This window comes from Canis lupus, chromosome 10 (assembly GCF_003254725.2).
Source record: "Canis lupus dingo isolate Sandy chromosome 10, ASM325472v2, whole genome shotgun sequence".
NCBI classification, from domain to species: domain Eukaryota; kingdom Metazoa; phylum Chordata; class Mammalia; order Carnivora; family Canidae; genus Canis; species Canis lupus.
Window position 1 is genome coordinate 27,171,836 of NC_064252.1, and position 15,004 is coordinate 27,186,839.

The 15,004-nt window shown below is 51.9% G+C and overlaps 1 protein-coding gene and 1 long non-coding RNA gene across 4 annotated transcripts in view; one reads left to right on the forward strand and one right to left on the reverse strand.

Moving 5' to 3' along the window:
- Positions 1-4,944, forward strand: part of CSNK1E (casein kinase 1 epsilon) — a 33,887-nt gene extending 28,943 nt beyond the window's left edge. For 2 of the 3 annotated variants that reach the window (XM_025460165.3, XM_035696427.2), the window contains exons 8-11: positions 1,420-1,612; positions 1,709-1,848; positions 2,589-2,654; positions 3,633-4,944. In XM_025460165.3, the coding sequence (XP_025315950.1) occupies positions 1,420-1,612; positions 1,709-1,848; positions 2,589-2,621 (366 nt within the window). In that variant the 3' untranslated portion in view covers positions 2,622-2,654; positions 3,633-4,944. Of the gene's footprint in view, positions 1-576; positions 638-1,419; positions 1,613-1,708; positions 1,849-2,588; positions 2,655-3,632 lie in introns of all 3 variants that reach the window. The other variant, XM_049115296.1, reaches the window with a different exon arrangement.
- Positions 4,945-8,339: 3,395 nt separating this feature from the next.
- Positions 8,340-9,313, reverse strand: LOC125755914 (uncharacterized). Its single transcript, XR_007413458.1, has 2 exons — positions 9,190-9,313; positions 8,340-9,107 (listed from the first exon to the last, which is right to left on the reverse strand). It is a non-coding gene; the product is annotated as an uncharacterized LOC125755914 (long non-coding RNA).
- Between the last annotated feature and the right edge of the window lie 5,691 nt (positions 9,314-15,004).

Genomic DNA, 15,004 nt, shown 5'->3' on the forward strand with positions numbered 1-15,004 from the left:
GTGGACCACGTGGCTCACCAGCCTCAGTTGGCCCAGGCCAGGGATGAGCCCTGCCCACAGTGCTCTTAGCACAGGCTTGCTCTGGTCCTGCCTGGCTGAGTGGCTCGCTGCCATCCTATCAGGGCTGAGTGGAGCCTGGGGTGGCGGGGGTGGGGGGATGCGGGGACGGGGACTGGAGTCAGAGGCAGAGCCCTGGTGGTCAGGCCTGCCTGGACAGGCTTGTGGGCGGAAGGGCCAGGGGTGTGCTTCTCAACTAACTCTTCTGGGGCTGCAGAGTAGGACTGGGCAGCAGAGGCCCGGATTCAAGCCCTGGCTCTGCCCTGAGCTATGTGACCCCACATAGGTCATGAGAGCTCTTGGGGCCTTGATTCCTCACTAGGATTCATGGATCATTCTGATCCCTAGCTGCCCATCTCTGGAGTTGCTTAAAGGCAAGGGTCACCTCCAGCCCTCATTTCCCAAGGACAGCAGAGCCTTCTCAGCCAGTTCCCTGGGCGAGGCACAGGGTTGCAGGAGCCTGTACCCCCTGGCCCGTGAACAGGCCCCCCACTCAGCCTGCAGCTCTCTCCTCCACAGATGCGGCCCCCCTCATGCCAGCCCCCCGCCCTTCCCTGTGGACGACCCCAGGACCAACTAGGTAATGCGGCTAGGTGCCGCTCCCGTGCCATGCTCCTCTCTCTGAGCCTTTCTCCTTTCCTCCTTCACTGGGGTGGCAGCGGCTGGAGGGCAGGCCTGGGGGGCTCACGGAACCCTTCCACCCCAGCCTGCCCATCAGGCCTCTTTTTTCTCCACGGGGCATCTGGCCATTCTTCCTTGAGCTTCCCCTGAGCTCCTCTCTTGTCTCAGGGCCACCCCTGCCTGCCCCCCAGCACCTGCCAGATGTCATTGCCAGGTCCAGGGACAGGAGAAGAACAGCCTTTGATGAGGTCCTCCAGCTGTCGCTCTGGTTCAAGTCCTGGCCCTGCCTCTAGCTGTCCTTGTTACTCCTTCCCTGGGTCTCTGAACACCTGCCCTGCTTGTTTGGAAACTCGGAGGAGCTGAGGGCTTCTGAACACAGTAGGGGCCCAGGTTGGGAGCGTCAGGGAGTGCCCTTGCACACTCTGGGGCTTTGTTCCTCCCAGCTCTGCCTTAGCCCCTTGAGACCAGGGCAGAGTGACCTTGCTCTGCTTCTCAGACCCAGCTACCTCCTTCCTCTGGGCGGTTGTGTGGCTCTGTTTCTCTGTCCTGTGTGATCGTGGGTCATTTCTAGGCCTCGGGCTCCTTGCCTTGTGGGGAGGAGGTTGGGCCAGAGGGTTTCTGAGCCGTGTCTTCCCCAGGTGCCCACTCGGCCTCCCTCCCCATGCTCTGCCTGGCGGGAGTGCTGGATCTCAGAGCCCCCTGAGCTCTCAGGGCTGACCAGGTCTTCTCTCACCCCAACAGGGCGCGGCCCGGAACCCCGAGGATGTGGACCGGGAGCGGCGAGAACACGAGCGCGAGGAGAGGATGGGGCAGCTCCGGGGTTCCGCGACCCGGGCCCTGCCCCCTGGGCCACCCACGGGGGCCACCGCCAACCGGCTCCGCAGTGCTGCCGAGCCCACAGCTTCCACCCCAGCCTCCCGCATCCAGCAAGCTGGTGAGCAGGGACCTTGGGCGGTGGCTGGGCCTGGGAATGGGGGCGGCCGGGGACCTGGGCGCTGAGGGTGGCCTCCCCCTGCCTCCCACCCTCTAGGCAACACTTCTCCCAGGGCGATCTCACGAGTCGACAGAGAGAGGAAGGTGAGCATGAGACTACACAGGGGTGCGCCCGCCAACGTCTCATCCTCCGACCTCACTGGGCGGCAAGAGGTCTCCCGGATTTCAGCCTCACAGGTGAGCTGCACCCACGCCAGCCCCACTGTACCTCACCGCTGCACTGGAGGGCTGTAGTCTGGAGGGAATCGGGCTCGAGCTTCTGTTCTTACCTCCCCGATGACTTTGGAGCAGCCCCCTTTGTTGAGCAGAAACTTGGCTTCATTTAATCTTCTGAGTGGGTTTAGCCCCACTGAGCAAAGAGGAAACTGAGGCTCAGAGAAGTAGCTTGCCCCCCAGCAGATGGTGATCTGGGATCCCCCCTTTACTACCAAGGCCCAGCCCGGGTGGGCCGCAGGGAGCTCACAGAGGAGGGGCTGATGGTCCCTGCCATTGGGAAACCCCCTTCCCCTCAGGTCCTGCTCAGCACAGGATTTGAGGGATGGTCAGATTCTGCTGGTGGCCCCACTTGGGGCCCTGTTTGGACTAGGAAAGTCAGGAAGGAGGAGTCTGTGGTTGCCCGGGGATGGTGTCTTGGCAGAGGTGGGCAGGAGACCTGCTTTGGTCCTTCTGCCTGAGGTGGGTGAGCCTCAGGACGGGCCACAAGCTGCGAGTCTGATGGCCCCGACTTGCGGTGGGTCTAGAGCTGGCTGCTTTGCCTCTGGGCAGCGTGCTTGTCTACACAGCAGCCACGTCCTAGGGTCATTGAGATCACATACCCCTTACCTTGGCTCCAGGGGCGGGGGGGGGAGGGCATGGAGTTTCACACTGCCATCATTAGCTCCTTATCCCTCTCCACCTCTGTGCCTCTCCTCCCAAAGACAAGCGTGCCATTTGACCATCTCGGGAAGTGAGGAGGAGCCACCATCGGACCAGTATTTGCTTAGGTGAGTCAATATCTGCTGCAGAGGCAGCCCAGCCAGGCCTAGAAACACCCGTGGCCCCAGGAGGGAGATGAGTATATGTAATGGAGTGGTGGGGGGGGAGTGGCAGGGATCCCCCAAATGCAAAGCTCCCAAAAGAATTTACCTTGGAGCTACCTGACTCAGGCTCTGAGTAGGCCCAGCCCACCCCAGCTAATTTCTGCTGGAGAACCCTTCCTCTGCCCTCACTCAGGTCAGTTCTCCATCCTGCCCCACCTTGCCTTAAAACAATCTGCAAAGTTAGTTCTTAGCGGAGACAGCCCTGGGGCCCACACCCTGACAAGCTCCCCCAGGGTTTCAGTCCTTCCTCCCCTGGGCTGTTAAACTCGTCATTCACACAAAGCACTTAGAATGGGGTCATAGATTTAGGAGTTTCTCTGCTATAAGAGAAGGCCCTTGGTGGCCACCATGAGCCCTCTGGCCAGTGTGAACCTTGATGAGATTTCCATGGCCACATGCGGGCTTGAGGTGCTGAACAGCAGGTCTCTGCTCTGGGGCCCAGCTTGGGGAAGCAGAGGTTCTGTGGGGGTCGGTGGAGGGGACATGCTGATGAGCTCCCTGGGGAATCTGTACATTTTAGGGGGCTTCACCAGCTTGGCCTCAAACCAGGACATCCTGAGCATGATTTACTTTGCAGAAATTCATTCCACAGGTAGAGCTGGGATATAAGTAGGGCTTACCTATGCCAACTCTCAGGTCCAAGAACCAGTCCTTCTATTCTTTCTATGGGGTGGGGGTGAGGGGCCGAGGTGTGTCTGCTTACCAGGAGGACAGAGGAGGGAGAGAGATTGTGTTCTTCTGATGAACATGGAGCACCTGCTCTGTCCCCGGAGAGGGACCGGCTCAAAGCCTGGGGACAAGAGAGTGGGAACTGCATGTGGTCTTGTGGATGGGTGGCCAGAGGCAGACGTGCACCTCATCTGTTTTCTCTCCCCCTTCTAGTGTCTTCACTGTATTTTCTTTTAAAAAACAACAACAAAAAGATGGGGAAAAAAACCACTCAAAAGAACAAAAAGAAAAAAACCCAGCATAAAACCGACGATGGATTTTGTTTCTTTTATTTTTTTCCTCTTTTTTTTTCTTTTCTTTCTTTTTCCTTTTTCCTTTTTCCTTTTTTTTTTTTTTTTTTTTTTTTGCCAATGGCAAGAAGATGGGATGCTTTCAGCACAGAGGATTCTTGTCCCTATGCATTTCCCACTGTCCACAACCTTCAGGCTGCCAAATGCTCCCCAGACACTGGGCTACAGGAGCCAGACGCCATGGCCCCGCCCCAGCCAACACAGACACCGGCTGGAAGGGGCTGTCTCTCTGCTGGAGATGCAGCTGGTCCTCACGGGCCGGGCCATCAAGAGGTGGCCCGAGGAACTGGGGGAAAGGTTTGGTTGGTGGGAGGCAGATCCCACTGGGTGCTCTTGAGCCTCAGGACCCCAGGAGACATGCACAGCCCCAATTGCCCTGAAATGACTGTGGCTGAATTCCTGCGTTGGGCTTTTTCCAATGTCCCCTGAGCGTTTGGGTCTCTTCTTTGCCTCTCCAAGAAGACTTTGAGGAATGGGTGGCGAGGTGCTGGGGGCTGCGATTCCTCGTGTGCGTGTGTGTCTGTGTCTGTAGCTCCCGGGACAGCAGGTGCCCCGCTCCACCTGCCAGGCCGAATTTCTATTCTTCTAACAAGGACATGGGGGTAGGCAGTGACTCCCATGTCCCTCAAGGGCAGAGGGCCCTTGCCACTCCCGACCCCCAACTGTCATCAGCCTGTGGCAGCCCCCACCTCCCCTTCTGGGTCTTAGGGCAGAATCCATGGAGACTACTTCCAGAAAGCATCCGGCTCCTGGGTTATAAATTAATTCTCCAGTCCCGAGGCACCTGGGGCCCCACCCTCCCTGGGTTCTGCCTCTTGAGGAGCAGCCTGGGGTCAGGGCTGGGCCCTGGATTTATCCACTCCTCCTAGGTAACACCCATTTTTACTTTATTTTTGTTTGTTTTTCTCCGTGTGTGTGTGTGTGTGTGTGTGTGTGTGTGTGTGTGTGTATTTCCTAATTTATTTACCTCTTTTCCCCCTTTTTTTCTTTTTCTTTTTTTTTTTTTTAATTAAAGAGCAAAGCTTTTTATTACTTTGTAATTTAAAAAACTGAAAAAAAAATACTGAAGAACTTTGGGGGGAATTTTGTACTTTTTTCCTGTGTAAATATTGGACTTTTTTGAGCTTTATTGTGGTTGTTAATTTGAAGTAATAAAGTAGAAAAGGATAAAGTGACATGGGCAGCCCTTGGTCCACCTCTTTGCACTGGGGGCTTCTCCCCAGCAGGCCTGGGGGGTGTGTAGCAGAGGTGACTCCCCCTGGGCATTGATCAGCACCTCCCTCGGGTTATTTTAAACCAGTGTTTGACAACAGCTGGTGCCTCATTCAAGAGCAGATTCTGACTCCAGAGGGGACTGAGGTTTCTCATCCTCACAGGATCCAGGTGACCACTGGCCCAGGACCACACTGCATAGGACCACACTGCATAGGACCACACTGCAAGTCTCAAAGCAAAGCACTCTTCACAAGATGATCTTATTCACATAGGAATTGTGAGTGCGGCCCTATTTATCTCCCCACCTTCAGATGCAGAAATGGTGCATAAGTAAAATAACCTGCCCAAGGTCACACAGCCAGCTCTCCAGCAGTGAAACCAGGATTCGAACCCTGCCGCTGGCCAGGGAGCCCTATGAGTGAGGGAGGGTCCCTGAGGCCCGTTCTGGTGCTGACTCTGCACCAGTGCCCATGGGCAATGCTTCCTTTGGGCTAGCCTTGATAAAGGAGCAGCCCTCGGCCTTGCATTCCTGTGTCTCACTGGCTTCAAGAAGAATCTGTCAGTTTACCTTTATCCAACACTTTACTTTCCAACTTCTCATTAACCCAAGAGCCAGTATTGCCATAATCAACCTGCAAGGCAAGAGCAAAGCCAGCTGACGGCCCAGTCAGTCTGGGGAGAGGGTGAGGGCTCTGAGAGGTTGGTTCCCCAGGAGTGTTCTGAAGTCCTCGGCATAGCTCATATCCCCAGAATTAAGGTCCCTTCAGGGCTAGCATTTGAAGACCCTGGGACCCCATAGCCTGGCTCGGGCCTGGGGAAGGGTCTCCTGCTGCCCCTCCATGGAAGGCTTAGGCAAAGCTGGGTTCTAATTCACAACCATCAGAGAGGGGAGTGTGTTACTCAAAGCCAAGGAATACCAGAAGGCCTGAAAGTATGGGCAGTGCCCCAGAGCCAAGCACAGGAAAGCCTGTCTGGGAGAGTTAGTGACCCCACCCCCCAGCTCTCCATGTGCTCCCCTCAGGACCTTTCAGGGAGCGAATCTGACCTCAAAACAGTAAGTGGCATAACCGACTACAGGCTCTGAGGGAAAATAGAAGGAGCTCATCTTTTTTGAAAGTCTTATATACATACTTCTGCAGCGAAAATCTTAGTGCCTAGTAACACTAATGTATTAAAATTACAATTTTAATATTACTAGTAAACATACCTATGGGGTAAAGAGGTGTTTTTACAGTTTGGGGGGTTTTCTTGTCCTTGGAATATATCTCACTAAGGGTGCACTGTCCGAGTACAGTGCCCAGAAGTAATGTGAAATCATTCTTTTCTCTGTGGTTATTGTATTGATTTTAATAATGAGTGAGTACTCCCCCACCCCATCCCAGTGTTTTCATTTACTTTTTTGGAGATGTTACATATCTGAAAGTCAAACTATATGAAACATTATAATCAGAGACTCACTCCTGTTCCTGGCCCGCCACCCTTTCTCCTCCTACCCATGATCCTCACTGGTCTCTCGTTCATTCTTCCTCTGTTTCTTACTTGGCGAGCTAATGTACATGGGAGTGGGTGGTGGCTGACAGTCTCTGAGGAAGTGACATTTAGCTGAGGCTAGAGGTGACCAGGATGTGTCAACCATGCAAACAGTTTATTAAGTACACCAAATAATCACCCAGAAACTTTGCCAACATGCCACTTGATGAATCATTTTCATTCATGCAACAAACAAACATTGACTAGGCTTGTATGGGTGCCAGGGATGCCAGGTGCTGGGCTGAGGAAGAGTGGATTGCAGGGGTGAGGGTAGGGAAGATGGGGCTGGAGTCCAGAGGGCCAGCTTGGCTCCTCTGTGACCTTGGGTGTTGTCTGGGTCCTGGCTTTCTCCTCTGTAAAATGGGGGTGATAATACCTGCTTCAGAGGGTGGCGGGATTAAATAAGACCACAGAAGAATGAAAGGGCTGAGATAATTGAGGGCTTTCCATGCCACGCCTGGTTCCCAACCCTTTGCTCATAATAATCTATGAGGTTGGTATATAATGATGCCCATTTTATAGGTGAGGACATTGAAGCACAGAGAAACCTGCTTGGCTCCGTGGCCGATGCCTTTAGCCTCCATGATAGGCACTGTGTAAGTGCTTAGTAACGGTAACTATACATTTCATTTTTTAAAAATTATTTATTTATTCCTGAGAGACACAGAGAGAAAGAGAGGCAGAGACACAGGCAGAGGGAGAAGCAGCCTCCATGCAGGGAGCCTGACGTGGCACTCGATCCCCGGTCTCCAGGATCACACCCTGGGCTGAAGGCGGCGCCAAACCGCTAAGCCACCAGGGCTGCCCAACTATACATTTCAAACATGAGATGTGACCTTGGCTTCCAGGGACTCAGCCTAGTGGGTGGGGGGAGAGACCCACTAGCAAATGGTTCATCCCAATACAGCATCCGGTGTGAGATGCTCAATATGAACTAGAGACAATGGAGGGAGGGAATGTGTCTGGTGTCCTCAAGGAAGGTGTTTCAGAGATACTTAACCTGAGCCTTGAAATGTGAGTAGCAGTTTACTGGAGACAAGTGGGGCGGGGGTGGGGTGGGGTGGGGGGGTGGAGTCATTCCCAGCAGAGGAAATAGCATGTGCAAAGGCCCAGAAGTAGAAACTAGCTTGATATTCCAAACACAGAGGGGGAAGGAAAAGATCCAGGCAGCGGACGCTAGTGGAGGCAGAGGTGATTCTGTAGACGTGGGGATGCAGAAGGCTGTTCTTAGCTGAAGCAGCTCATTCTTGAGCCCTGGTTTTCTTATCTGTAAGATGGGAATCACCATGCTATGCAGAAGCAGTAATTCCCCACTAGTCCCACAACTTCAGTGCCTACTCGCCTGCCTGACTTCCATCTGCCAGCACCTACAATGCTAGAAATGACTGATTAGGGAGGAGGGCCTAATGGGTGTGAACTTGAGGAATGTGAATCTGGCAACAGTGGGCAGGGACCCTGGAGGACAGAGAAAGGAGACAGGGAGTTTTACGGAGTCGTGGTCACAACCCGGGTGGGAGGCTTCCAGAAGGCAAGGATGACTAAACCATGTCAGAACAGTCTGTTCTGAGCCGTCTGAGAGAGAGAGAGGGGTCGAGACTCTGAGGTTACCCAGGTGCCTGGGCGCACCGCAGAACCACCGACAGAAAGCTAGAAAGCAGGTGGCAGACAGGTGCATTCTGGGCTCCAAAGCAAGGGGGGTGGCCCCAGGGGAGAGGAGCAGAGCTGGGGGCAGGGCACCAGGAAGGAGGGCGTGGTCCGCCGGCTCCAAAGAGCAGTGGCGGGGTGAGGTTGCCAAAAAAAAAAAAAAAGAGGTTCTGGTTGACCATTTCACCCTAGTTCTTTTTTTTATTTGGAATATAATTTAGGGGAAAAGCGCATATATTAAGTGTACAGCTCCATAGCTCTCTACCTGTTTCTATACACCTGTGTAACCTCCACCTGATGAGAACATAGGCGACTGGCGGCACCCCAGCAAGCTCCCTCAAGCCCCTTCCCATTCAACATTCCCCCACACCCATAACTGCCCATAATGACGACGCAGGACACCACTCTTCTAGATTGTCTCAACAAGTGACCTTCTGACTCTGGGGGACAGAGTCAAAGCAGGGAGTGGGAGGAGGCCGTGCACCCAGGAGGCTGACAGGAGGAGGAAGGCCCAGGCCAGTACCTACTTGGGTGGGCAGGTGGAAAGAAGTGGTTTTTGAGGGTCGAACCGGTGTGCAAGTATTTGGAGGCCAAAGAGCCCCTGAGGAGGGGGATAGATGACTGGCTGCAGCAGGTTGGGAAGGGAGGGGAAGAGGCACAAGGAGAACCTGGTCTGGGACAAAAGGAGGGGCAGGGCTTCCACCCAACTCATTTCCCCTGCAAAAAGCCCAGCTCCTCATACCACTGCGCTGCTCCCTCCTGGGCAGTGGCACACTGGCTCCATTCCTTCCTATTGTCCGCTGCCCCCCCAACCTCAGGCCTCCCAAAAGAAGTGGATGGGGGGGACCCCTGCAGCCTGCTGGGGGGGGCAGGCTCCAGCAGCGCTTGAGCAAAGGGGAAAGCCTTCTACTCCAATATCCTCTCCGTCTGCTGCTCCCCCATCTGTGCCCTAGTTGAGAGACAGATATGGGCATAGTTAGAGCTGAGAACGCCGCCAAGCCCTGCGTCACATCCTCCTTCCCAGAGCCTACCGCACAGGCGCCCACAGGAACGAGTCAGTCAGTCCAAGGGATAAACACCTTCCAAGCCCTGGCTTGTGTGCCTCTGGCTCAAGCCACAGTCCTCTGGGGACCTGTGGTCAGTGAGGGAGAAGGGTTCCAGGATGCAGGATCCACGTTGCCATGGTGACACCAGTCCCCTTCTCCCTTCCTCCCTGCCACCTCTTCTTTCACCCTAGCCTCTCTCCAACAGCATCTCTGTCCTCCCGACTGGGTGAGGCTGCATCCCGCAGCCTGTGAGGTTCAGGGAGCTGCCCAGCCCGGCTCGGCCTCACCGAGGCTGGGCTGCTCCCCGAGGGAGAGGCTGCGGGGCTGGGGGAGCAGCCCCGCCAGCTGCGGGGGTGAGCAGAGTGGAGAGCCGGCCCTGGGGCTCGGGGAGGCAGCCCGGAGACCCCTGCAGGCCCCTGGGGGAACAGCATGGCAAGTAATGACACCTCTGAGGCTTTTCATCCCAGCCTCTTCAAAGCACCTATGATTAAGGTGAGGCCCCTTTGAAGTGGTCCCATCCGGGTTTACCAGTCACTGTAGCTCCGAGGCTGACAGCCAGGCCTCTTGTTTCCTCTTCACCTCCCTCTCATTAAAGCCTCTCTGAGAAAGCCCTGGACCCCGCTTCCCTAGCTACCTGCCCCCCCACCCCCCTCCGCTCCCACCTGCAGAGGACCTCCCCTGCCGGGTGGCAGCGCTCCAAAATAGTTGACTGCAACCTGGGATTTTGTAGAGAATCTGAAACACATTCCTAGGAACTCCAAGGAAATTGGCAGTAAATCCTCTTTGGCCTGTTTTCATTTGCTTGTTTTTGTTCGTTTTGACTAGGTAAATTAGAAGTGGGACTTGGCCCCGCCTACATCAGAAAGACAGGTGTGTGCATGCGTATGTGTGCGTGACTGAGAGACAGAAAAAGAAGCTTCTCTCCTGTGTCTCCAACTCAGGCTTTTCCCAAAGCAGCCTGCAAATCATCAACAGCCACATTCCCGATTTAGACACACACACAATCCCAGGTGGCGTCTCCAAGAAATGGCCTCGTTCTGCTTGCTGATGGTCAATGATGGCCTGAACGTCACCACCACTAAGGCAGAGGTTGTGTGAAATCAGAAGCATTTTCTCTTGCTGTCTGATTTTCCTAATTCCTGTGGGGGCTGGAATGGGTCCTGGGTTCATGTCACCGACATCTCATCTGCTAAATGGTGGTCACTGCTGCTTGATGAGATAATAAGAGCTTGGTACATGGCCTGCACATAGTATATGGTCAATAAATAGTAGTCGTGCTACAGATGAGGAAGAACACACCAATGCCAGCCCGTGTGTGTCAAGTTCTGGGAATGCAAAGATGATTAAGATCTAGTCCTTCTTTGCCTTCCATTTATAGGACCACTATTCTCCTGACTTCCAGAAATTTTCTATGTATTTTAAATCATACACACACATGCAGGCACACCCCGCACAAATACACAAACACATATATATTTGCATAAATGAGACATCCAGTATTTAGATCCTCCCCCCCCCTTAATGACATATGCAGGGGAACTGATGTTTTATCAGGGACCCCAAAGGAGGGAAAGAACGGAAATGCGGTGAAGGTAGGAGTGAGGAGTGTATTCTAGGTCATGTGAACAGCAGGACCAAGATCCAGGCAGCGGACGAAGATGGCTGCTGGAAATGGACTCTCGGGTGACCGTGTTTGAATCAGGTTTGCTTAATCAAAATCATCCCATTTGAGCCTGTTTAGGTTTTCAATCCCGAACAGGAATTTCAGAAAGGGTCTTCTGTGTTTGTATTTGAGGACATTAAAAACAACACACACTGAGTGCTTATAACGTGCCAGGCTCTGTGCTAACAGCCTTACTTGTGTTACCTCAGTTAATCCTCACATCAGCCCTGAAAGGAGGGTACTCGTATCATCCTCATTTTACAGATGAGGAAACTGAGTCTCGGAGAAGCTAAGTGATTTACCCAAAGTCTCACAGCCTGTCAGTGGTGGAGCTGAGAATTGAACCAAGTGGTTTGCACTGCACAGGGTAAAGTCCTGTGGGGTGGGGGATGACTCCACCCCCTGGCTTGGGCAGTCTAGGCCTGGCCAATTGGAGCATTGAATTTCCTGGCTACAAGGATTGGCTCAGAAATGGGAACATGACTCAAGATGCGCCAATCAGAGGCAATCCTGAGACAAAACTTTGAGAATTCTTGAGAAAGAGGTGCTTTGCTCTTGTTGGGGCGGGGGAAGCCCACCTGAGAATGAGTCAATGTGTTTGTGTACCAATACACATATGACAGAGAGACATAGTGTCCCAATGACTCTGTGTGAGGCCTCCAATCCAGCTCTGCTTTTCACTTCCTAATTGAGCCCATAAATTCACTTTCTTTGTTTAACTTGAATTGGATTTCAATCAGTTTGCAACCCAAAGGGTTCAATTCAGGTAAAAAGCTAGTTGAGTATTCAGCAGTCCCGTTCTGTAGACCAGAGCACAATTATCAGCTGTGTGCATAGTAGTGTGCTGACATTTTCATTCATATATATATATGTATTTTTTTGAAAGATTTTATTTTTTATTCATGAGAGACAGAGAGAGAGAGGCAGAGACACAGGCAGAGAGAGAAGCAGGTTGGGAGCCCGATGCAGGACTCGATCCCAGGACCCCAGGATCACGACCTGAGCTCAAGGCAGATGCTCAACCACTGAGCCACTAGGCTTCCTCATATATATATTTTTAGGACAATCCTGCCAGATGGGTTGTTCTTACTCTCTACCTGCTTACTGATGGGGAACAGGCTCAGAGAGGCAAAGCCACATGCCTAAGATTCACTGCTAGGAAGTAATGGAGCTAGAGCTGTGCTCTGCCTGCCACACCATGCTGCCTCTCCAGGGCTCCAGGCCAGGTCTCCCACTGCATCCTTGAGGACAGGTAGGAGACATAGAGGCTACAGGTAAATGGATCTGGAGAGTTCTGGGCTCTGGGCCACTCATCAGCTTTCACTCCTGAGGCTTTGGCTCTTCTCTCTGCACTCTCTTACTAAATGCTAGGAGTGGATTTTGAATGCAGAGATAATCTGATCTGGTCTTTACCATTGAGAAGTTCTCTGTCTGATGGAGGAGACAGATGCATTCAAATGAATTCATGATGCACAGTGAGAATAAAACAGAAGGGAATAATAAATCATTTTTTGAATAACCTTTTTCTTATTTTGAAGATATTACAGGCTATTTTGCCAACAAATTTTGGAAAATACAGAGAAACAAGATGGTAGGGGAGGGGGAAGGTAACCAAACTAACACGAATAATCCTGCCACTTAGAAGGACCCACGGTTGACATTTTGTCATATTTCTTTCAGTCTCTCTTCTGACCTTTTTTTTTTTTTTTGCAGAGTTCAGACCAAGTGGTCATGCAAATCTATTACTTCCTTTTTATTCAATATTGTTCCTAATCATTTCCTCATGTTATTAGAAATGTATAAAGAGGCTATTTGAATATCTACATAAGTATGCTGTTGTACGGATATACCAGAATTTACTTAAGTATTCCTTGGTGACTTTCAGATTATTTCTAACTTTTTGTTAAGGAGAAGCTAATTAAAACAGCATGGAGAAAATGAAGGAGGTGGGGATCAAGAAGGAATCAAAAGATGACCTCGAATGTGGTCTTGAAGGAAAGAATAGCTATTTGCTGGAGGCAGAGAAAGACATTCAGCTTTCTATAGCCACTGGGCAGGTATAGGGTGACAGGTGGGCTGGGGAACTGTTATAATTGTCCAGAGGTAAGGGGACCTGAATCGGGGCAGTGGCCCCACGGGTGGAGGGAGGAAGGGACTGATAAGAGCAGCATCTTTGAGCCTAGATGGATGATGGGCAATTGCATGGAGCAGGGAGGGGACAACAAGTGGGATACATTTTGATCTTTGTTTTGGAAAGCCTGAGGGAGAGGATGAGGAAAGGCAGGGAGCAAACAACCAGGGCTTCCAGTGCTACCTGCTGATCTGCCGTGTCACTCAGGCCAGGTGACCTTCTGTCTTTAAACCCTTTCTGGCAATCCAAGCCTAAAAATACCCACCACTTGTCTCTGCCCCCACCAGTCTAGGGCCTCTGTAAGCTGAGACCCAAGAGTTAGTACCCTTGAGGAGGAGGGGCTGAGAACCTGAATTTGGGTGTGGTTTGGCCTGAACACTCAGCAGATGTTGAATTGTGTCCGGTTTGTAAGCTTTCTATGCTAAGTACGAGAGATAGTGATGCTGGGACAAGGACTTTGCCCTGGAGAGCTGGGAAGTCATAAACAGGTGATCATAATGCAGCTGGTAGGCTTGTTCTTTGTGTTGGGATAGCCTTGAGGAACTTCTTACCTGAGGCTGGGAAAGAAGTTTTCTATAGGACTCTTTCTAGAAGGTATTCATTAAAGCTATAAAGCTATAAATAATCTTTGAGTGTGTTCTCTGTGTCAGCCCTGTATTAAGTACTGGATTACATCAGGAAACAAAAAGAGTAAACATCTTTGTCCTTAGAGGGCTGATGGAAGACAAAAAACAGGCAGATTATATATTATGATAGAAATTAAGTGATAATGGGAAAAAAATAGAGCATGATAAGAGGGGAATCAGGAGCGCATGTAGGGGCTTAGCAATTTTACTAGGGTGGCTAGGGAAGGCCTCAGGGAGTGAGGGACATTTGAACAAGTCCTTAAAGAAGGTGAGGGAAGGACCATTTGGATATATGAGGAAACAGTCATCCTGGCAAATGGAACAGCTTGTGCAAAGGATTTGAGGCAGAGGGTGCTCCACTAGTTCTAGGAACAGCAAGAGGTCAATGTGGAGGGAAAGAAGAGGTGGAGATGAGGTCAGACATGCCTGGATGGATAGAATGCTAAATGGAGCCAGGCTTTGTAGGGATTTGTAAGGACTTTGACTTTTACTCCCAGTGAAATGGGGGAATGCTGGTGGTTTTCGAGCGAAGAACTGACATGTTCTGATTTACCTAAGTGGGGCACCTGGGTGGCTCAGTGGGTTAAGCAACTGACTTTGGCTCAGGTCATGATCTCAGGGTCCTGGGGTCAAGCCCTGCAACTGTCTCTGGGTTGAACAGGGAGTCTGCTTGTACTCCCTCTGCCCCTCCCCTCCCCAGGTGCTCATGCTCTCTTGTGTGGTCACAAGCTCTCTCTCTCTCTCTCTCTCTCTCTCCCTCTCTCTCAAGAGCATGAGCAGGGGGCAGGGCAGAGGAAGAAGGACAAGCAGATTCCCCTGCTGAGCAGAGAGCCAGACACAGGGCTCTGTCCTGGGACCCCAGGATCATGACCTGAGCGGAAGGCAGACATTTAACCGACTGAGCCACTCAGGTGTCCCAATAAATAAAAATCTATTTAAAAAATTAAAAATAGAGTGTAAGAATCCCTCTGGTCCTATACTGACACAGTCTGGGGCAAGGCTGGGAAAAGGAAACCAAATTAGGAGAACGTTGTGATAATCTTGGTCAGTTTGGGCTGTGATAACAGATTTACCATAGACTGGGTGGTTTATCAGCAACAGAAATTTATTTCTCACAGTTTTGGAGGCTGTAAGTCTGAGATCAGGATGCCAGCCAGCGTGACTGGGTTCTGGTGAGAACCCTCCCCTGGGTTACAGATTGCCAACCTCTATCCCCACGAGGCAGAAAGGCTAGGGGGCTCCCTGGGACCCTTTTTATAAGAGCACTAATCCCATTCCTGAGGGCTTCACCCTCATGACCCAATGACCTCCCGAAGTCCCCACCTCCAATACCATCATATTGAGTTAGGATTTCAGCATGTGAATTTTGGGCAGTGGAGT